The 23143-nt window shown below is 42.0% G+C and overlaps 1 protein-coding gene across 4 annotated transcripts in view; it reads left to right on the top strand.

Annotated features, from left to right (window-relative positions):
- elmo1 (engulfment and cell motility 1 (ced-12 homolog, C. elegans)) overlaps nt 1-23143 on the top strand; it is an 89039-nt gene that overhangs the window by 41521 nt on the left and 24375 nt on the right. For all 4 annotated transcript variants that reach the window (XM_056441430.1, XM_056441353.1, XM_056441497.1 and 1 more), the window contains exons 9-16: nt 45-196; nt 360-438; nt 1893-1943; nt 2401-2523; nt 3259-3384; nt 5707-5811; nt 6604-6712; nt 18477-18613. In XM_056441430.1, the coding sequence (XP_056297405.1) occupies nt 45-196; nt 360-438; nt 1893-1943; nt 2401-2523; nt 3259-3384; nt 5707-5811; nt 6604-6712; nt 18477-18613 (882 nt within the window). The remainder of the gene's footprint in view (nt 1-44; nt 197-359; nt 439-1892; nt 1944-2400; nt 2524-3258; nt 3385-5706; nt 5812-6603; nt 6713-18476; nt 18614-23143) is intronic.

Genomic DNA, 23143 nt, shown 5'->3' with positions numbered 1-23143 from the left:
TGACAAAAATGTGTTGTTTTACCCGTGCTCTGTCCTTCCTGCAGATCGCCAGCTACGTGAACAAGTCGGCCATGGACACGGCGGTGCTGCAGCGGTCCCTGGCCATCCTGGAGTCCATGGTGCTCAACAGTCAGGATCTTTACCACAAGGTGGCGCAGGAGATCACCATCGGGCAGCTCATCCCACATCTCCAAGGGTAAGAGGACCAGCAGTATGAAAACTTACCGAGATCGACTCATCTTTGGAACTATCGATGTCTCATACTTTGTGATGAATGCATTTTAAACCATAATAACGATAATAATCTACTTGTATATAACCGTTTTGATATTCTTGTGTGTGCTATTTTCTATTGCCAGGACTGATCAAGATATTCAGACATACACAATTGCTGTCATCAATGCTCTCTTCCTCAAAGCTCCTGAGGAGAAGAGACAGGTGAGGCTGCAGTGTGCATACCGCTCTCACTGCATACGGTCTACTGTGTCGTACATCAGCATCGTGATGGAGAGAGTGAGCTTTACATGCTACCTGTACATGTGAACACGTGTAACACATATTTAATGTGCCTGTGATTGTATGTTGTGTGTTTATGTTTCGTGAAACAATCAAATCTAGTAGAACAGTAGAATTTTAAAGCACAACAAACCCCTCATCCCCTACTGTCTCTCTACTCCTCTGCAGAAGTGACATGCATGCGAGATGCTCTCATTTCTCCACTCATCCCTCTCTCATCTATGTCACGCTTTGTCCCATAGCTCATGCCATGTTTCCCTGAATCGGCACCATAGGGTCCAGCGATGGGCGTTGACATTAATAATGAATGATGCAACCCACACGGCTTTTCTCCGATGCAGCATACAAAGTAAAAGACACGCTAGGCAGAAAAGAGCTCCACAGCATCACTGCCTACAGATTGTAGCGCACGCAGATGTTGCAGTGCTTCTTTTTTTGCTGATGCCAAATGGGCAATGTTTTTATTCTAAATTGGATTCATGCGGTTGGTTGGCAGCAACTTTATTGGGTTGTTTTAAGTGAACAACATGTCCTCTTGCTCAGGTGCAGGCATGCTCGGTAATATAAGTTTATAGCAGACATTTCTATCTTGGCAGAGAGGCCCCTTTATAATGTGATGGTGTGGGATAGTACCTGATCATCACGTCAGGTTCTTTTATATGCAGATCTATCGCAGGGGACACATTTTTAAAGCATGCAAAGTGCTGACGACACTATTTTAGTTCTAAGTGTGTGTGTGTCTTAAAGAATGGATGGCAGTGTGTGTGTGTGTGTGTGTGTGCATGGTAAGGATTCAGCCATAAGTAAAGCTATTGTTCTGATCCCCCAGCGTCCCACCATTATGCTGACTCCGTTACCTCGCCCTCCTCCTTCTTCCACAAGCTGCACCACTGACAGAAAGTTATTTATTTAACCTCCTCGCAGGCTCTTGTTTTTTCCCACTCACTCACTCACCCTCTCTGTCTCTCTGTCTCTGACTTTGTTTCCTCACTGCACACGATATGGTAGGTTGATGAGCACATTGTGGACATCCTAAATTGTCACCTGACAGTAAGTGCACCCTTGATCAGCCCACTTTGTAGTTTGCACTGTAGAAGACATCAGTTAGTGCATTTAGTATCCATTTTTAAGATTACGTTCTTCTTTGGGATGGCTTTCTTATTTCATACAACAGGTCACTGCATACTTTGCAGTGACCTGTGGCTGTTTATGTTTATTTTGCTCAGATTAATTTCTCATATCAACATAGAAAACCCCAAGCATATATCATTTGTTGTTATATGCTATAGAAATTGTTTCATTTTCTCACTCTTCTTCTGCTCTTCCTAATCTCTCTCTCTCCCTCCCTCCCTCTCCCTTTTGTTCTCTCTCTCTAGGAGATGGCCCATATTCTTGCCCAGAAACAGCTGCGCTCCATCATTCTCAGTGTAAGTCGAAGTGTCTCTTCTCCTCTCCATTGTCCCCTTCTGGCTCTCTGTTTCTTCATCTCTGTTCAGGTTTATCCCTCAGCACCAGTGTGATTTCAGAAAGGAAACTGACACCTGCCACTTTTCCTTTCTCACGTCGCTGGTTATCATCTACTGTACTTACTGTCTCACACCTGTTCCCTTTTCTCTCTTTCATCCTCTACCTTGTGTTTAATCTCATTTCCCCCTCTCTTGTTCCTGCATCTGACTTTCTCATCCTCCTGATTCACTTCCAAATCCTTTCATTCTCTCACTTTATCTCATGTCGCTTTCCTCCAAAATCCATCTCTCGTCTCTCTGACCCCGAAACCTGACTTCCATTTGCACATCTAACACTTCCACTCACCTCTCGGTCTTCCTCTCCCCTGCTCTTCCACCTCCCCCTCTTCCCCCTCTGTTCGTCCTTCACACGGTGTAGAGCGTGATCCGGAGCCCCACACCCATCAACGATGAGATGGCCCACCAGCTGTACGTCCTGCAGGTGCTCACTTTCAACCTGCTGGAGGACCGCATGATGACCAAGATGGATCCCCAGGACCAGGTGGGAGACTGTGACTGGCACATGGAGTGATGGATGGATGAAGGCATACAGAAATGTCAAAAGAGGAAAGGAGGGAACATCATTATCTTCAAAGCAATAAACATATGAACATAGATTTGGTCCCAAGCTATATTTCACAGACATGTCTGAAAGGAATTCACTGAGAAAGCGATCCAGATCTAGTTCTATAGCAATCAACAAAGGGAAGTCATATAGTGTGTAACAACTTCCATAATAAGGCTGGTGACTTTATATATTTCTGTTATGTTCAACAAACCCTATTAACCAAAACCAACTCCTGCTTTAGTTTTCTCAACATTGTCAGCAAGACAGTGGATGTAAAGAAGCAAGATGTCCCGGAGTGAGCAACAACTGAGCTCTACGGCTCAGAGGAGTACGACATACCGGCCTCTCTCGAATACTGAGAAAGAATCAATTTAATGTTGGTTTAGTTTTTTCACCGGACTTGGCTTGATAAGAAGTGAGAAGTAAGCAGTCAGAACACGACTGTTTACCTGTAGCCTACATCACACAAGAAGGTACAGTTAGGGGCTGATTCGGCAGATTATTTTGGGGACACAACAAAACTGGCGGTTGGCCAGATTTCCCTCGGCACTGCAAGACCCCAGACGGCGGAGATGAGGCTGAAGCATTCTGAAATTACAAAACGGTGAATGGAAGAGAAGACGGATGGACTCACGAGCAGCACGTTAATATTCTTCTCTGCGTGTGCAGGCTCAGAGGGACATCATCTTTGAGCTGCGGAGAATCGCCTTCGACATGGAGTGTGAGCCCAACAACGGCAGCATCGAGAAACGCAAGTCCATGTACACCCGCGACTACAAGAAGCTCGGCTTCATTGTAAGTTTGGCATGTTTTTCAAAGGTCACATAAAGTTTACTCATTCGCTCATGACTTTCTCTGTAAATTATACTTCAAATATATGACGTATACGTGCTAGTTCTGCAGAGAAATGACATGTATGACATTATTACATGGTTATTACGGATTAGTCCATAGATATCCTTTTACTGTTTATAGCTGGTGGAGGTGTGGTGTTCACGGCTTTATGCACCCTTCAAACGGGTACAAGATACATCTGAAGGGGCCGGAAGTGATACATGTGGTAGGAAAGTTCTGCCACACAAATCTCCTGGATCTGTGACACATGACAAAGGAGCCTGAAGTAGACACTGCTCTTTGTAAAAGGGTGCACACTAAAACAATTGGAACCACTGGTTTAATACATTTTAAAAAACGTAGTTTTCCAACATGCACTCAGGAGAAGTTTGAGTTGGTTGCAATCTGCAACATCTCTGCGAACTCTAAACCTAAACCCCCAAATCCTGCAGAGCTTTTAATCTGAAAAGTGGCTCCTGCCGTGATTTATATGATGTGTAAAAAAAATAGAAATACACTTTCCACCACAAGTTTGTATGTGTTGCTTTGTGTTTATGGATGTTGATCGTAGTTCTCTCTTCCTCATCTTGAATGACTGTGTTCGTTCTTTTTCGTCTCCTCTCGCTCACCTTGTCCCCAAAAGGTGTTCTCTTTACTACTTTCTCATCTCTCTACCTTCAAGCATGATGCAGTTTGAATGTAGTTAACACTATATACTATTGTGTGACTTTGTGTTGTATTCCACAGTCTAACTATAGCACCAGAACGTTACCTAAACCCACTGTGGCTCGGTGTAAGCCCCGAGCTGTTTCAGGGCTCTTCCCATCCAAACTCCCACTGCAGTGTGCTCCGTAAACACCACCGGACTGCTTTGGCTCCACTAGTGCAGAGAAAACACCCCCAGAAATTCTTAGTCTGCTTTCCATGTATGACAGCTTGCAAACACACACACACACACACACACACACACACACACACACATAGATTGTATCACTGCTGACAAAATTTGTTTCCCTTCTAAGGCCTTCAGGCTTTTTAATTAGGGATTGTTTCACACACTGGAATATCGTTCACTTGTCCACATCATACATGCTCCTGCATGCCTGTATCTGTTTAAGCCAATACGTTTGTTTCCTGTCAGATAGAAATGCCAAAGTGATGAGCCAGATGTCAGTTTCCTCCAGTCCTCGTTCATCCTCTGCTTTCCTCTCTCCTCTTCCCATCGCTTTTCTCTTCAACATCCTGTCTCATCTTTTTAAACTCAAGATTAGCTTCAGAGTGATGTGTTTGCGTGTGTATCTGTGGATTTAATCATTTGTCGAATGAATTTTCCGTGATGTCTGGAAAGAATTAATTCTGATGGACTGTGACAGCACAGGCAGCAATCTCTCTGCACAGCTCATACAATATTCAGATGTTATGGGAGGTTGTGGTGTTGATGCCTGAGAAATGTGGGGAATTTTTTGCAAAGTTTGTAGTTTGTTTCTTAACATTTTGGGTATTGGTGGTTTTAGGCCAAACTAATAATGTTGTATACTTGAAGTATTTTCTGACTATATTTAAAGGAGAAAGACAGTTTTTAAATTAATTCACTGCTGTGAATATTACATATGGATTCATTTTTATTCAAGATAGCTTCACTATCTAAGAGGGCCGTGCAGTTCAATCAATGCATTGTCAAAATGTCAATTTGTTTTATTCTTTTAGAATGTTATTATTTTTGAGACAATTATCTGACCCAATAAAAGAGTGTACAATTGTTTATTTGATAACCTTTTTCAAAAGATCTCGTCAGAGGTGAAATCAAGAACATTTTGACATCATAGTTGACGCTGATGAGAAATGTCTGTATTTCGGTTTTGTCTCACACATTTTAAAGGGGGAGGGGGGGTACCTTTGTTAAAAAGCTTTTTTGTACCTCGGTGCACAAATCAGAATTTCAAGTAATATTTGAAACATTTCATCACAGTTGTAAGGTTGTGCCACTGTGGATCCAATCACACCACAGTCCACAGTAGTGGAGTGAGTACCTATTACCTTTTCCAAGAGAATAACATGCCTCTGCAAGTTGATATTCATACTGCAGTCAACTTGAACAGTTGGAACACTTCATGGTTTGTGAGTCTTGAACCTCAAGTTGTGAGTAGGAAACAGTTTGTGGTCTGACTTTTGCTTTTTCTTGGGGGAAAATATCACATTCAATGGATGATGATACCTAGAAGTATAATAATACAATATATGTGGTGGAATAAAGTGCATGTCTCCCCGTCCTCTGCCTCTCAGAACCACGTGAATCCAGCTGTGGATTTCACCCAGATCCCCCCAGGCATGCTTGCTCTGGATAACATGCTGTATTTCGCCAGACACCACCAGGACGCCTACATCAGGGTGAGCATGCACACACTCCTTCATATGCAGTTCTATTCCATGTGGACGGATACACACACACACACACACACACACACACACACACACACACACTCTGCTCAGTGTCTTCTATGGGTCATAGTTATCTTCGTCACCTCCACTTCCTACCAAACCTTCTTCCCTCCAGCTCATTCACTTGTTTGTAGTTTCTGGATCGTTCCCAGATTTTCTTTCAGCTAAAACTGCATTTCATGAAGTTGCCCAGCACAGACGATGTAAATGATTCAATTCCATCTCTCTCTCTCTTTGTGTGTGTGTCTTGAATATGAGAAAAGAGATGTCTTGGTAGTAGTGCCTTTATCAGTCAACCAGAGGGAGGAAACACAGCCTCCAATTTCCTAAATTAAACTGTCACCAGTTAAAATGAATGGGACCTTGATGGCCTAATGTATGGCACAAGACCAGCATACACATATGTAGGGTGAATATCTTTTGCTGTCGAGATTTCATTCCCTGTTTTTGGGCTTTCAAGCAGATAGGTTAGAGGGTCAGATAACTATAATTACATTGTGGTTTTATGAAAATGGCCTTTCAAGCTGACAAACCAGCCAACGTGAATTACAATTATTTTCTTTACATCTACCAATAACCATAAAGCACTGTGCCGGTGACTCGCCTCGAGCCAAAGTGGCATCACATTTTCAGGATAGATCAAAGTGTTCTTCCTTCATCGGCACATCTGTTATATTCGGAGCGTTAACGGCGTAGTCCTGATACTTCCTGCCTGGCTTATGTGATTGTTTGTGTTTCTAGATCGTCCTGGAGAACAGCAGTCGAGAAGACAAGCACGAGTGTCCGTTTGGCCGCAGCAGCATCGAGCTGACCAAGATGGTCTGTGAGATCCTCAAAGTGGGCGAGCTGCGTGAGTCTAAACCAGCTGCAGTGATGATCTTCTTCTGCTCAGTTTCTGCTGAGTGAGCATATATACAGTAGAAAATAGCTCAGGCACTGCTTTGCCCAGAGATGTATATATGCACAAAAATAGAAACATCTCTCCCACACAGCCTCACACATACACGTACACAACTTTCCTTCCCATTACGATGAAAGCAGCCATTATACTCAGTAATTGTGCCGCGAGGAGTTCATTATTTAGTGATGCACCTTGTCTCCATTGAGCCCCTTTCAGCGTCTGAGAGGCACACTGTGCAGAGGACGAGCCGCTGTGCCCACATTCACTCCAAATGGATGTGCCCTTTTCATTTGTCTTTACTTGTTTAAATCGGCGAGTTGGTCTCCGTTCCGCTCCAGACTGACCCCCGTGGCTCCCTGTAGGGAGGGAGACGGCATTCTTCGCTCCGCTTTGAACTGATGTGGCCTTCTCATTTGCTCATATCTGCATTGCAGGGCGATTCATTCTGGTCTGCATATTGCAGTGAGGGACATTGGACTTTAGTCCATGAAAGAATCGAGTCCACTCCTGTATCTGTTCCGTTTAAAATGCTCAAAGAAATGTCCTCCCAATTCTCTCATCTGTTCCTAACATTGCTGATAAAAGTGCCGGGCTAGGTTTCAATACTAGATATGAAGGTGCAGGAATACTTTTTAGAATTACTTTCCTTTTTATATGATTTCATCTGTGCCAGAATCTGCTCTAACTCGAAATGTGTCCTCCTACCACATCAAATGATAGCACTGTGACAGGTGCGTGGCTGTCACCAGGATAGGCATACGAAGACGGATATTTGGTAATATCATTTATTGTCGTTACAGACTGTGCCTCTGCTCTCCACTCTCGCTCCTCAGTCCCTACTGCTCCTTTATGGGGACAGATAGATTTAGATATTGTTATTTTAACCACAAACTCAGAATATGTCTCTTCAATTGGACTTGGTTGGAGGAGCTGTTTAATGGCAGGAGTTTAATACATCCTCAAACAGCGTTTCTGTATCATATCCTGTCAAAATCGAGGCTTCTACATACAGGACATTGGTCATGCTCAGTAATGTCTCCTGCGGTGAGGTCAGTTTTCCATATGTCAGTGATCTGGTGGCTTCTTATTCTTAATTCTGTGTTTGTGTGACTGGGATGTTTATTTCCTGTGCGGTGTGTCTCTCTCGGGGCATTAATCTTTATTCTGAGTGTCTCATTATTTTTTACCCAAATGAGCTTTACTGCACCTGCCCTGTTGATCCTCTCTGAGTGGAGCAAAACCGCTTATCTTCAGTCTCTTTTGGAAATATTGCTTTGACCTTGTTCATAACCTAACGCAGATTAAGCAACCATACGTGTCCCAAAATGGTGAAACATCTTTATCTCTTAGGCTTGTCTAAGCATGTCGTTGAAGGCTTATGCAATACAGCTAAATATTCAGCATGAATACCATGCTGGCTTTCATTATGAGTACGACTTACTTGTTCAGCTGGGCCGAGTTACAACATATTGTAAACTTCCTGGTTTCTTTTTCCCATCAACAAAGAGCATGTAGTATTATTATTATTATTATTATTATTATTAAGATGGAGAGTCCATTATTTTATGATACTGAACATTCCCTGCCAGACTGAATCCTGGAGTTGAGGTCCAGCAGTGACCGTGACTCCTCTTCATTTCCAGTGTCTGTTTATTGTCCTCTTTCCTGAGGCTATTCGCCTGGGAGTCTGAACCTGCCATTAATATTGATGATGATGATGATGATGATGATAGTGTGTGTGTGTGTGTGTGTGTGTGTGTGTGTGTGTGTGTGTGTGTGTGTGTGTGTGTGTGTGTGTGTGTGTGTGTGTGTGTGTGTGTGTGTGTGTGTGTGTGTGTAATGGTGGGAAAGATAACAATTGCCACAATGAATCTATAACCTGCAGAGAATCTGCACTGCATCTTCTCCTGTAGATGTCCAAGTGCATTTTCACACACACCCCATTTGTGCCGCTGACAGTGACATGCACTGATGTATGAAAGTGCCACTTTCAGGCCAAAATGTCAATTTGTCCAATAATTTAGTATAAAACCATGTATGTATTGTGCGAATGGAACATGGTAGCATGCCGTCGAGATAGCGGCACCCTTTCAATATTTAATAGTGCAGAGCAAAACTGTAACGTAAAGCTCCTAATGGACACTGAACACTTAATTAAAGCAAACCAGAACCGGCTCCATTAGAACAAGTCACTCTGGTCTTTAAGAAACAGTGTCTATAAATGCAGCATACACACCTCTGGTAAATGAAATAAAGTAAAGTTAATTTAAGCTTCTTTTTTATATATATAAATGTCCCTCTTTTCCTTTCCCCGATGTGGATACAAGCAGGTGACAGTGTTGATGTCTTCGTGGCTCATTGGCTCTCTGCCAGTGTGGCTCTGGTTTCCTCACACGGATAAAACACACAGAGGGATTCTGGATTTGCCGGTGGCTGCTCTCAAGTTTTCTCAGTGGGTCTGAAGAACATCTTTCTCTCTCAGACGTGTAATTCTTTCTCGTGTTTTAATGCTCTGGTTCTCTCTTTTTGAATTTAGCTAAATTGACACCAGAACAAAAGCGAATGACATTTTCATTTAAATAAAATCAAACCCACTTAAGAGTCGGGCTTGACAATTGTCTCACTACTCTTTCAGGCCAACGGATTATACTTTTCCATTTAACGCCATCCTCGTTTTGATATATTTTGACATTTTTCCCTTTCGGTTGAATTGGTTGTCAATGCTGCCGGATTCTACATAATTCATAACTCCATTCAGGTGTCTGCCTCTCTCTCTCGCTCTCTCTCTCTCTCTCTCTCCATATTCCATTACTCCATACCATTTATGTTCCTCTCTCTCCCTCTTGCATTTATTGTTGTCAAGCCTCAGATCCTAAAAGATTAATTGTCTCGCCGTGTTTCTGCTTCGACACGGGGCTTAATGGAATCTGCGTCAGTGAGGCACCAAGCCGCGACTCTCCTGTTAAGCAGGTCCCTGGAATATTGATGAAGTTATTCAGAAAAGGGCCAAAACATTGTGGCTAATGGCCCGGCTCGGGGATTCACGGTGTGGCATCTTGTTGCATGGCAGGTCCGGGCATGGACACACAAATGCTAACAGAAGAACACACACACACACACACACAGCTGGGCAAGCTCTCGACTGACAGTCTCATGATCTCCTCATATGTGTGTCAGAGAGCCATCAGCCAAGGTCAGACATAGGGCCATGTTCAGTACCACAGACATGTCCGTGGTGCAGCTGAGGTTATGATCAGAGCACATGGACACAATACATCATGTGGAATATTCTGATTGATTTTCTACTTTGTACTCTCTCTTCAAGGACAATATTGAGGTTTGTATAACTCCCTTTGTGTTGCTTAGTAATGAGATTTGCATAAGAAGAGGAATATTTGTAACAAAGAACAGAGAGGAGAGAGGAGCTCAGTGTATCCTAAGATGTCCCCAGCAGTCTAGGCCTAGGGCAGCATACCTCGGGCTGGACCGGGGCAAACCGGAGCCAGCCCGAACTATAAGCACTATCAAAGAGGAAAGTCTGAAGTCGACTGGAAGTGGAAGCTGGACCACAGAAGAGGAGCTGGATGACTGAAGTTATCGGTGCAGAGAAGCTCATGTGAGGGGATCTCTTTCTCAGTTTTTGTGAGTACATGTGCTGCAGCATTCAGGATCAACTGGAGGGATTTAGGAGACTGATCAGAGCAGCCTCATACGAAGGAAGTTATTAGTTAACTGTCGCAACTCGTAATGAGATAAAGGCTGGCATGATTTATAGTTGTATTCTTATGACAATTGGTTATTTGTTTCTGAAAATAACAGTTTTATTCGCTATCCTCAGAGGCCACCGACCCTTCATACTTCACCTTCATCACCGGATATTGCAAGAAAATTATAAACTGTCCACGATGTTCATGTCCAATTGTCCTGTGTGTGTATGTGTGTATATGTGTGTGTGTCTGTGTGTGTGTGTGTGTGTGTCTTTGTGTTCCTGGAGAGGGTGTGGGTTTGCGTGTGTGTGTGTAACTCCCAGTTTAATGAAATTTTGCCTGCTGTGCTGTGATAAAAAACAACATCACATACACACACATATATATATATACACACACACGCACGCACGCACACACATGTGAAATTGCACAGCGTCAGATTGAAATGCCTGCATGTGTTTGGACTGGCCCTCAGTGTGTCACTGAGATACAGTTCTAGCACACATGTACGGAAAATATCAAGTCAGGCTGTGCAGTTTGGGTTGAATAGTAAGCTAATTATTATAAATATAAACTTATTCATTATGTATCTTTAATAAAGAAGAGAAACTAATTTTTTTTTAGTATATCATAAACAAAGGAATCGTTTTTTTAAACATTTGATGAGATTCTCTAATGAAGTCGATGCTTCCCGACACGGCCACTCTGACACGTTGTGCTTGAGAACTGAGATATTGAAGTGCAGTAAATGTGAATGTCTGGATCATAATTATAATGATTATGCCTAGAAAACTTTCAAGCCAATAGGGAGTAAGTGTTTAGAACTTCATAGACTTTGAATTGAGTCTCACTTTAATAGGATTAATTACATTTCTGACCCACTGAGAGCGACGTCTTTCCCACACGTCATTACATTACCCAGTAATTAATGATGAGACGTGAGTCGTTGCTTTGGGCAAAATATGGAAAAGGAATATGACTTCTTGCGTTAATGTTCCATATTTGTTTTTAAATATCTGTCACTTCTTAAATAGGTTTATGAATCATGAAAGAAGGACATGCTTAATTCCAGTGAATTAAATGTACCTCATGATATGTTTGAGTCCTATTCCATTCATCATTTCAGAGTGCTGCCTCTGTAAGCTGTTGCCTCCACTAACGAAGTATCGGTGGGAAGAGAATTTGTCTCCGGCATCAAACATTAGTATGCTTATGATCTAATGTGAAATGACTCGTTAAGTCTCGAGGTTTTAGCTGCTAATCCCTCCCGCAGGTCTCCTCCCATGATTGAGGAGAGCAGTGGATGATGGCGAGGGGAGGAAAGGCCAAGCGTAGAATTCCAAGTCTCCTTCAAGTCGTGACGTGAGGAGCTATTTGGCAGTCAGCAACCAGTTCACACAGTTGTCAGTTGGAGCCTTGAGTTGAAGGAGGGGAGCCTCGAGCATACACCAGCAAAAGGGCTTTAAATTGGCACAAATAACAACACACTTGACAAATGACTTTTTGAGAATCTCAAGTTTTGAGCATCCTTGTAGTTTTTCAGACGTTCTCGCCCCCCGTGGTGGAATGAAGTGGTGCTGTGCTTGTGACAGTGCTGCCACTTGTAGCCGTGTACTCAGAGCTTCTTGGATGTTATTTACCATCAAACTCTCACCAACGTGTCATTTAAAAACTATTTTTTTCTTCTTCAGAAGCTACACACCGTGCTCTCAACAAACTGAAGCTGGTTTCCCGAAAGGACCTTGACTTGCACACCTTGTCAAAGATGAAATCAGACCAAACTGTTGGTTTCCACATAAATAAACAATGTAGTTGAGATCTTGTCATAGGAAACATTGTTGTATTCACTTAAAATTGAAGAGTAAGTCGAACAAAAATGCCTTGCTGGTGAGACCCAAACATTATAAAACTGACACATTTTACACACTTCAAATTCAAAAGCCCAAAGACATTACATTCAAAGGAGACATATTTGGCCCAGAAGCCACACTAATAGGGTTAGCTACATGTAACGTGGCGTGTAAGCTGATTAGTTCTGCTGCTGAACCCACGTTCTAATTTAAATTGTGGTTTTTGCATTGCTAGACAATTTAATATATTTTGTGTGTGTGTGTGTGTGTGTGTGTGTGTGTGTGTGTGTGTGTGTGTGTGTGTGTGTGTGTGTGTGTGTGTGTGTGTGTGTGTGTGTGTGTGTGTGTGTGTGTGTGTGTGTGTGTGTGTGTGTGTGTGTGTGTGTGTGTGTGTGTGTGTGTGTCTTTACTCAGAGCTTATTTTAACCTGGGATACGCATGACATGTGACTGTGGTGTTTGCTGGAGCACGAGAAGTACAGTCAGTCTGAGAAGTCATCTAGCCGGCACACACAAACAGTGACTGGACCGGAAAGATGGTGCTGACGCTGCTCTCTGGACACACACACACACACACACACAGACAGACACTACCCTTGTCACAGTTGGACATTGGAGCATGCTGGCATTGTAATTAGAGTGAGGATGACACTTTTTGCTGTGTATTCATCATGGGGCATAGCTGCAAGGTGACTCAGAGGGTTGTTGTGTTACTTTGTGCACACTCATGGACGCACATACACGCAAACAAATACACACTGGACCTTGACAGATGTCAGGGTGGCATTCAGCCCTTACCCCCCCCACCCCCCCCCCTCCCTCTCTCTCTCTCTCTCACATACACTTTTGACACACACGTTTAGTCACCTCTCTCTCTCTCCACTGTGCTGGCCAGTTGACTAATTAGTTCTCAGTCGACGTCACCGAGCCCTCTGGTTGAATGGACTTTGATAAGAGCATGACAGGTGACAGCTGTCCCACACTCAGTCACGCTTGCATTTACATACACATAAACCACGTCACGCATCAGCTTCATCAGTCGTAATTACGGTGACATCATCTCGGTGACATCATCTCCCACTTGGTGAAGTGTCAACAATGTTGTTGCAATATGGCTACAGATCTATCATCTGCGTCAGGAACATCTACCGAACATCAAATCCAATGTTAGCACTGCACAATCATCTCGGCTCTACAAGAAGCCATTTGTCTGGTCAGTGAAGGGTCAGCCTTGACTATAAGTCTAGCTCTAATGATAACCATCTGAGGAAAAATGCGAGAACATTTATTCTGCTGACATTGTGCAAATGTGACTTCACTGGGGACAAGAGATTCTGGTTCTGCATCAAACATGGTCCATGTTGTGTTGTTTGTTTGGTTTCACTAGAGCTAATTACATTTCTAATTTGTAACACTTTGTTTGCTCAAAAGTGACCTGTCAGTAGGATAGTAATTATGAAAAGGCCTTTCAGATTGCACCCCAAGCACAAGATAATACTCCCCGTCATGTCCAGGGGGGACTTTGTGTGTAGTTATTGAACTATCTCCGAGTCGTGGAAAAATGGACATTTCTTGATTTCTGTTATCAAGTAAGTGTCACAAGGCAAACAATTGTTGCACCTTATCATATCTATGTAATTTTGGATGACAAAGTATGTCATGGTAACCATGAAAATAATTGCTCTGCTGATCCAATCCTGGCATATGGTCCAGCATAACCTCAACCGGTCATCACAGTGTCCTGTTACCTCCTCTATGGGTGGTGCAGGCACTGAACATCTGGCTGTGCAGATGGATGAAAAGCATACAGGACAAATAAGACTGATTCCAGCCCATTTTCCATCCATCTCAGTGGTCTGCTGTGGACCCACATGCTCAGCCCAAAAGAGTCATACATTCTGAGTTAAATTGAGAGCCGGTTCATATCCACCCTGCTGCGTTGTGGCGCGACAGACGGCGACAAGCAGAGTGCTGTGCGTGTGCGTGTGTGTGCGTGTGCGTGTGTGTGTGTGTGTGTGTGTGTGTGTGTATTTTCCCTAGCTGTGTGACTCATCCATCGGGAAGTGTCAGACTCCTCAGGCACTTGATGTGTCCAGTCGCCCACCCCATGTCCATGACCGCCTCGGCCTGCCTGTGGGAGAGAAAGGCTTTCCTAAGTGGAAGGAAGGAAGAGAGGTTTTACATAACCCGTTTCAACCAATTAGGAGGGCAGTTCACGGTGTTTTATAAAGTGCTCCGCCTCAGGTTTCATATCTAATAAGGGGACAGATGTCATGGCACCAAGCCTTTTGAATATTTTTTTGTATATATACAGGACTGTCTCAGAAAATTAGAATATTGTGATGAAGTTCTTTATTTTCTGTAATGCAATTAAAAAAACAAATGTCATGCATTCTGGATTCATTACAAATCAACTGAAATATTGCAAGCCTTTTATTCTTTTAATATTGCTGATTATGGTTTACAGCTTAAGAAAACTCAAATATCCTATCTCTAAATATTAGAATATCATGAAAAAGTATACTAGTAGGGTATTAAACAAATCACTTGAATTGTCTAATTAACTCGAAACACCTGCAAGGGTTTCCTGAGCCTTGACAAACACTCAGCTGTTATAAATCTTTTTTTTAACTTGGTCTGAGGAAATATTAAAATTTTATGAGATAGGATTTTAGAGTTTTCTTAAGCTGTAAGCCATAATCAGCAATATTAAAAGAATAAAAGGCTTGCAATATTTCAGTTGATTTGTAATGAATCCGGAATGCATGACATTTTTGTTTTTTTAATTGCATTACAGAAAATAAAGAACTTTATCACAATATTCTAATTTTCTGAGACAGTCCTGTATATAAAAATAATTGTCATTAAAAAGCAATTGAAAAAGACGAGTTGGAGGTGCTGGTAGAATGCAGCTTAACCGATGAGGAAGAACCGGTTGCTGCACTGCTGCGTCTGGCCACCTCTCAAAAGCAGGTAACCATTAACTGCAAAGACAAAATACCTTTACGCCATGTCAGAAATAAATCATTCACTACTTCAGGATAGTAAACCACTAGTTTACTTTATATTGAGAAGTTTGGAGATTTGATTTCGGACAAATCCTCATCGCTGACAGCTCTAGTGTCCTGACCCCGTGTCGGCTTTATTCATCTGAAGATAAAGTGCAGTAATGGAATATAAATAAATGGATATACCGTAGCTCACACACTGCTCAAGAAAGAATATAAAACCATCGTTTTTTGAGTAAAAGATCTCAAGAATTCTGAACATGTCTCTTCTATATTTTGCAAGACATTGTTATCAATTGTCCTGAATGTAATACAGTGATGACAGTTTGTGTTATTGAAAGAAGTTTCACAGACACACAGACTGACTGCGGTCAGCCAAAGAGTAACGTTGTGTGCAGCTCACTGATTTCGGACTCAATGTTCCTTTGTTTTTCTTTAGTCCAGTTTACCATCAACCAGTGTAATGGGTGGTGAAGTATTTTATTGCATAGCATATGTTTTATTTCATCATCAGAAGTATTGTGAAGCATCGCTTTGGTATAACAAAAATACACAAGGCCGATTTAAGGCAAACTTACCACAGGAGTTACCTAATCACTCCAGTAACATGACTTTGCACTAACACGGTGCCGTCTCCGCTCAGGCGGATCATTTTAAGTGCATTTGTGCAGTTTGAGAATGATTCAGGCGTGACATTACAGCGAGCTGGAAACCAGCTGAGAAGTCCTTCATTTATTTATTTTCCTCCATGTAGAATATTCTTCTGCAAAAACACCACATTCAAACACAATTCAAATTTCTTAAAGGCTCAAGTAGCCTGTAATACTTGAGCTAGCATCGTTGTCCTTTGCATTGGATTTGAAATGAAACATCTATGAGGTTGAATTGCTAACTTTCAGCTTTAATGGGCCCTTTCTTTTGTTACCCCAAATGGTAAAACCTAGTGTAAAAATGAGTGTTATCTACAATATATTTGTGTTCCCATAGATACAAGTGTTACATCACCATACTGTTGCATTTTCATCTCATTAAAATGCAGAGCAGCTGCACCTAGATTTCCTTTTCTTAAATTAGTCCCTAGTGTAGATTAATTATGTTTGTTTGATGAAATATTCAATAATCCGCACTTCACACAAGTTTGCAATCGGCGTATTACAATGTAGAACACTGATGTTTAGTTTGTTTGCCCTCCTTGTGTAGCATCAGGTCCTGCTGAGCCCTGCGAGAGCCAATAAAACAGGCCTCGCAAAACCTGAGGATGGAGACATTTCTGCAGAGCCTCATGAGACGACTCACTGTCTGTGTCCCCCAAATAAGCCTCGACATGTAATTCCCCGAACCTTGCCACCTCGAGGCTCTGTTGTTCCTATCAATAAACAAGTCTGTTTGGCTCAGAGGTCACTTCAAACTTCCCAACAACTTTTTCTACTCAACCTAACGGGTATTTGACTTTTTTAAATTCATTTAATGTACTTTCTTTTCCTATTTTTATTCATTTTTCTGTCCCCGAGGGCAATGCACTGTTGACTAAGCAGCCAGTCAGCATCTGTTTTTGCTCACCTCCGTTAATTTCCTGACATCCCTAGCACATCCCCCCCGGATTGCTCCTCCTCGCCCTAATCTCCCATCCATCGCTCCAAATCAAGGCTCAGGTCTCTGTGCCCGTGGCCTGCGGGCATCACTCATTACACTGTGAAGTTTCAATTGCTGCCTGACCTCTTCCATCCAATTTCATGGCTGCTTGTGGTGGGCCGGTGCCCCTGCTGCTCTGCTCTGAAACTCTATAAGTGAACCAACCTTTGGCTCAAGGCCACAACTCATCACGGCAAGACGACCAGAGCGAGATTAATTTAGTTCAAATGAATGTCAAGCCTTGTTACTCTCCTTGTTGGATCATATGGTTTCGGCACTCGAGACTTCCCTCTTCCCCCTCATTTGGATTTCAAACACACACAAATAGTGGGGGGTGATGTGCTTCAGTGCACTGCTAATAAAGAAAATAAACCATGTATGGCTTTTGAAAATTGAAAATCTCAGCTTAATCCAATTGGAACAGTGTTTGCTCGTCACAATTTGTCTCCAAGGGCTATTTGGGAACCAAACATTCAAAAGCACGCAGCCTCGCTTCGTTGGGGAACGTCATCTCAGTGGCTGTTTCTCAGAAATAAACTATAAACACATCAACTTTCCTCCTACGTCTTTGATGCAGACTAAGATTGTCTGTCTCATCATATATTTATCTCCTCTATCTTTTGGAAAAAGCTGTGTTATGATTATTAATGGAAGAAGCCTGATGATTTAGTTCACGTGTCAGAATGATCATGTATGATCTTAAAAAAATGTGAAGTGCAGCGTAGAACCCTGAAGCTGCAGTTGTTCATCTGCAGTAGCTGTGTGTGTGTGTGTGTGGGCCGCTTGGCCCTCTTGTTGTTGTTGTTGTTGTTGTTGTTTTGTGCATGAGTCAGGTGTTCAGATTCAGGCCACATTCCTTTGGGCCCAATTACATATTTATAGATGGAAGGCCACCATATGGTGTGGGTCGCTCAATGGAGGAGAGAGGTGAAAAGTAAATGGAGCCCTTCTGGCCAACTGGCTCCTCTTGTCGTGGCGGTGCATGTGGACATGTGGTGTGACTCGGGATCTGGCTTATTGGAATCAGATTGATGGAGCTCTTAATTGAGGGGGTGCAGAGATAACATGCAAATCAAACCATCCAGACTACGCTCAGACGAGTCACTGATAAGTGTATTAAAGAAACTAACATTTTGGGAAATAAGCTCTATAGCTCGTAGGCCTTTTGACAAAATGGTGGATGTAATAATGTCCGTTAAGCTGCAGCTGAAACCAACTGCTTACCCATGACTTTATGCTTCTATAGTACGGCTAAATACAAATACGTACTGATTTTAGCCTAATTCTAAATGGGTATACGGTAATCATTGCACCCATTCAAGCATTATTTAGGGCACAAACTATAAGTGATTACAGTTGTGTATAAATTAGATGCAAAGTAACTTGTTTTGTGTTAAATCAAGTGGCACCGTGAAATGCGTTGCCGTCACGAACGGGCTTCATTCACCGGGATCAGCGTTCAGGTAAACGGCTGCTGCGCTGGAGGTGACACGTGTTTCTCTGCCTTGTGTCCACAGCCAGTGAAAACTGCCACGACTTCCACCCCATGTTCTTCACCCACGATCGCTCCTTCGAGGAATTCTTCTGCATCTGCATCCAGCTGCTCAACAAAACCTGGAAGGAGATGAGAGCCACGAGCGAGGACTTCAACAAGGTGTGTGTGTGTGTGTGTGTGTTTCGGGAGATAAGAATGAGAGATGAATAAGAAACGCTTTGTACTGTTTTCCACACTCCAAACCGACTATAACTGGGTTGTGAGTTTGTAGTACATTCACTCTGGAAAAGTGACACGATTCCCTTGATACCAGTATGCATACGACGCTTGTTGATTTTTTTTAAGTGTGTGCTTGATGGACGTCCTCACAGCTGGAACAAGTTCAAACGAGTCGGAAAAATAGATGAGACGGCTCCAGGAAAAACATGTTGTACGATTTAGAATTTAAAATTGGCTAATTGCTTTTCCCAGTTTGATCCATGACACTTTTTTTATTTATAATTTCCTGTTTATTTAGGACACGACTAATTAAAAAACGTTAGAAGAACTGAAGACAGGAAGATGCAACATCACAACATGAATTTATATATATATATATATAGCTAATTTGCAGCGTTGAGATTAAAACAAACAAATCAGAATTAACACAATTAGTTTATATGTAATTTATACTAATAATGTATATTTTGAAAGATTTTAGTGACGATACCATCTCTGATCCATAACCTTTTAGGATATATATGGTAATGTTTTATGGTTTGAGCTGCTCTGACAGATTTACCTGGTGTCATCTGTTTTGATAGATTTGACACGTTCCTAATTTGGATTTCTAACTTGATTTTATAATCCAAAAGGAAACCTCATGATAACACGGAGGACAAAGTTGTGATTCTACAGAATTAAGGCACAGTAGGATTTGTTGCACGCTTCAGTGATTTCTGGTGTCTCCACTGGCAGTAGTCACAGTCCGTCAGTTATTAGAAAGGCATTGCCAACAATATATTTTGTTGTTTGCACAGATGAACATGCTTTAATTAAAGTTTCGGGTTTTCCTTTTTTTAAGTGCACAGATTCAGAGCAAGAACTTTCTAGACTTTGTCCATTTCTTATATTGTTCTTGTTCTTCTCTCGGATATGAAACATCAGTTGCTTCTATTGGCTGAGCCACTGATTAAACTACTACATCTTCATCTGGAGCTCATCGGAGGCGCCCTGTAAACTGACCAATGTTAAGTTGGCTCCCACAGGAAAGCTGCGTGTGTGTGTCACTGCCAGACGGTGATAGTAATGAGGTGTTTATGACTGATATTGTAGGTTATGAATTGAATTGGGCATCAGATGTAGCAGTCAACAGACGCTGTGTCCCTTTTCCACGATTCGTCAAACTAATTATGATTATCTTATGGTGTCAAATTCTAGACTGTCATGAGCCTTGCTCCTGTTTACTGGCTTGGATGAGCATTGACACGGTTCCTCACACATGAATGAGCCGGTCTTCACCTCTTCATTTGCTCTGCAGGTCACAATATGTCACACCACTATAAATATACACATATTTTGTGATCTGAAAGTGATGCTGTAATTGCTACTTCAGCATCCCCAACATGACATGTCTAGTTTCCACATCTTTATTGTAGTTTTTGAATGGAGTGATGATTCATGTACATGAAGTGACGCTGGAGTTGCATCATCCTCCGTTATTACACCTGCAGTAAAATGATGGACGACAGCAGTGTGGGTTTCTTAAGCCAGTTTGTTATTGCAAACAAGTTGGCGCCTAAATGCAAGACTGTGAACAAAGTCTGACTTTCACAAAGGAAATGACTGACTGGTTGGTAGATGTATTGTTGTTAGTATGTTGACACTTGCTACAGTGTTTATAACCATGCAGGAGGCTACACAATGGAGGCTATTGAAGTCCTCACCACCATCCATGTTTCTCCTTTTGACAATCAATTAAAAAACTCAAGGTAGATGGAACCTACCCACTACCTCAGCATCATTTTACGAGATAAAAAAAGGAATGTTCAGTGTGACACAGGATAACTTGCCATCTCTGTTTGATGACCGACATCAGTGGTCACCAACCTTTTTACGCCCAAGATCCCTGACCTCTGGACAGGCGAGATCTTCCTTTTGTATTGAACAAGAAAAAACACATTTACAATGAGCTGGCTGGATGAACTACCAATATTAACTGTTTTATTTATCAACTGAAGTTACAACACAACAGTGAATAAAGTCTCAGTCAGTGCAACTAATATAAGTGCAGTTAAGCTCTGTGTGCCACCACCATGCCATCAGAAGTCATGTGACTCAAGTACATGAGGTGTCTGACTGAACACTGTTTGTGCCTTGTGGTAGACAACCAGTCTGAGGCGGTCTGTGAGCTGTCTGTCTGTTAGCCAGCTCCTGGACTTTAATTTGGTGAATTTCAAAATTTCCGGGGCCAAATTTGGCATTCATGAAAGTTTTCATATATGGGATTCTTTCAAAATTTAGACGGTTGGTGATTATGTTCACATGAACTCTACAGACACTCTCATTTAAATAATTATAAGAATATAAAATACGAGAATATTTGTGTCATTAACAATTCTGTTTTACATTTATAGTCATGATTCTACGAGGTATTGTGATATCATAAAATAAACAAAAGCACGACACAAACACTGCAAATGTAAGTGATTGAATAAATAAGCACGATATAGCCACAGTAGAGTAGAGTGGACACATCGACAGTCTGCAACAGTATCTGCACCTCTGACCGGTGAAGTTAGGTCTCAGTCAGATTACCGATGTGAGGTTTTGGGACAGGGATGTCTATATGTACAGATTGTAAAGCACTCTGAGACAAATTCTCAATTTGTGAAATTGGGCTTTACAAATAAACTGAATTGAATTGAATTACTCGACCGGTGCTCGCTTTCCGCTCTGACATGATTTTAAGTTAATTTTTTCGTGAAGTCTGTCGATGCACGGGTCTCATCAGTTGCATGCCCTTATAAGGAGCTGGCGGGCATTTCTGTATACAAATCCAGATGCACGAGAACACGCGTTCAATTTAAGAACCCTCATTCGGGGGAGCACAGCTGAGAACAATTCGGCCGTGTAAGAGGCCACCAGCAGGCGCTCGGCCGATGGACGGGTTGGCGACCACTGACCTACATGTTGTTATAATGAACTGAGCCTTTATTTATTTAATGATGGGTTTGCCAGGAGAGATGCAACCGTCTCCAATGTGCTTTGAATGACTTCCACATCTCGTATCCAGCTGTATTTCTAGTTCACCTTGGAGGAGAATTCAACGCCTCACACACACCTCCCCTTGCAAGATATCCTCTTATTCAATCCCATCCTTGGAGGTGAGAGTCAGTTTCGATTGAGTTGGAATAGGTGATGCTTCCCTTCCCTCTCTCCTACTCCCCTCTTCCCTCCCTAGTCTTTCATCACTCTGTACCTTGGGAGTTTGAAAGTTGGCAGCAGCTTGTCGCTGGTAAGACTGTTGGGTCTCGAGGGCTTCATATCGGCTAAATGGTGCGTGCAGAGCTCTGCGCTGGCAGCCTCAACGCTGAGTGTCTCGGTTTGTATCCTCTACGAACTTAGAAACACTCTGGAGACATCGGCCCCTCTGAGGATGTCTGAACGTTGGCAACAAAAATGGTTCATCTGTAACTGAAACCGTCATTGAATGGACATTCCATAAAACAAAATGTATAGAAGATGGAAAGTGGGAAGATGTCCCAAAAGGGCAGACTGGCGAAGCTCAGAGTGAATCCCACTAAATCATGAGCGTTGGCATGAGCAGATAAGAATGACAAAATATTAGTAATGACAATAAGAAGTAGAAAATTGGTTACGGCTTTATGGAGTCAAGAAAGTGAGTAATTAAAAGAGGATAAAGGGAAATCCCCAAAATCAACATTTGAAGTCACAGTGAACAGCGATTAAGAGTCTTTAGCCTCCCGTGTGAAGCTGAATATGAGGGATATCAATACGAGTCGGATGTGAGGCTTAGAATTAGTATAAATATATTTCCCCATGTTCAAGACCTCAAAAGTATTCTGAAGGTTTTACAAGAAGGGGAAAAAGGGGATTTTGTCCGAATTCTTTATATATATATATATATTTGGTTAATACCAAAAGCGTATTGAACAACTAACACAGGAAACTTAAAAACATGTTATGTATTCCACTGTTTCTATAAGAGGGTAGGAATAAGAAAGTTGGATATAATAAATTGTAATAACTATCTGGAGTAAAATCCAAATGGAGTTTACAACTTAAAGGGAAGACGATGACTTTCCTCAAAGGTTAGAACATGAATGCAGGTTTGGATGAATAATGTCAAAGCTAATACTGATTTATATTAACAGTAAGTGCTCACTCTCCTAATGATGGATGATGAGGGCATAACTGTGAACAGAGGCTAAGAACAGAGATGTATATTAGTAATGCTGTCCAAGCACTTCCACTGATTTGAAGCACAGTTATTGTCATTTTTACTGCACCCAATTGCACATTTAAAGTGGACTATTGAACTCTTTCGTTGTGCTGCCTCATCGTTGGCAATCAATCATATAATTGGTTGTTGGTTTCTCAGACGACTAAGAATAGTTTTTTTCATAAGTAGTCATTCCTCATTACTGTAAAATAAAAGTCACAATGGCATTGACAAATATGCATTGC

This window comes from Pseudoliparis swirei, chromosome 1, assembly GCF_029220125.1.
Source record: "Pseudoliparis swirei isolate HS2019 ecotype Mariana Trench chromosome 1, NWPU_hadal_v1, whole genome shotgun sequence".
NCBI classification, from domain to species: Eukaryota; Metazoa; Chordata; class Actinopteri; order Perciformes; family Liparidae; genus Pseudoliparis; species Pseudoliparis swirei.
The sequence above is the reverse complement of the archived record's forward strand: the minus strand, read 5'-3'. Positions and strand labels throughout refer to the sequence as shown.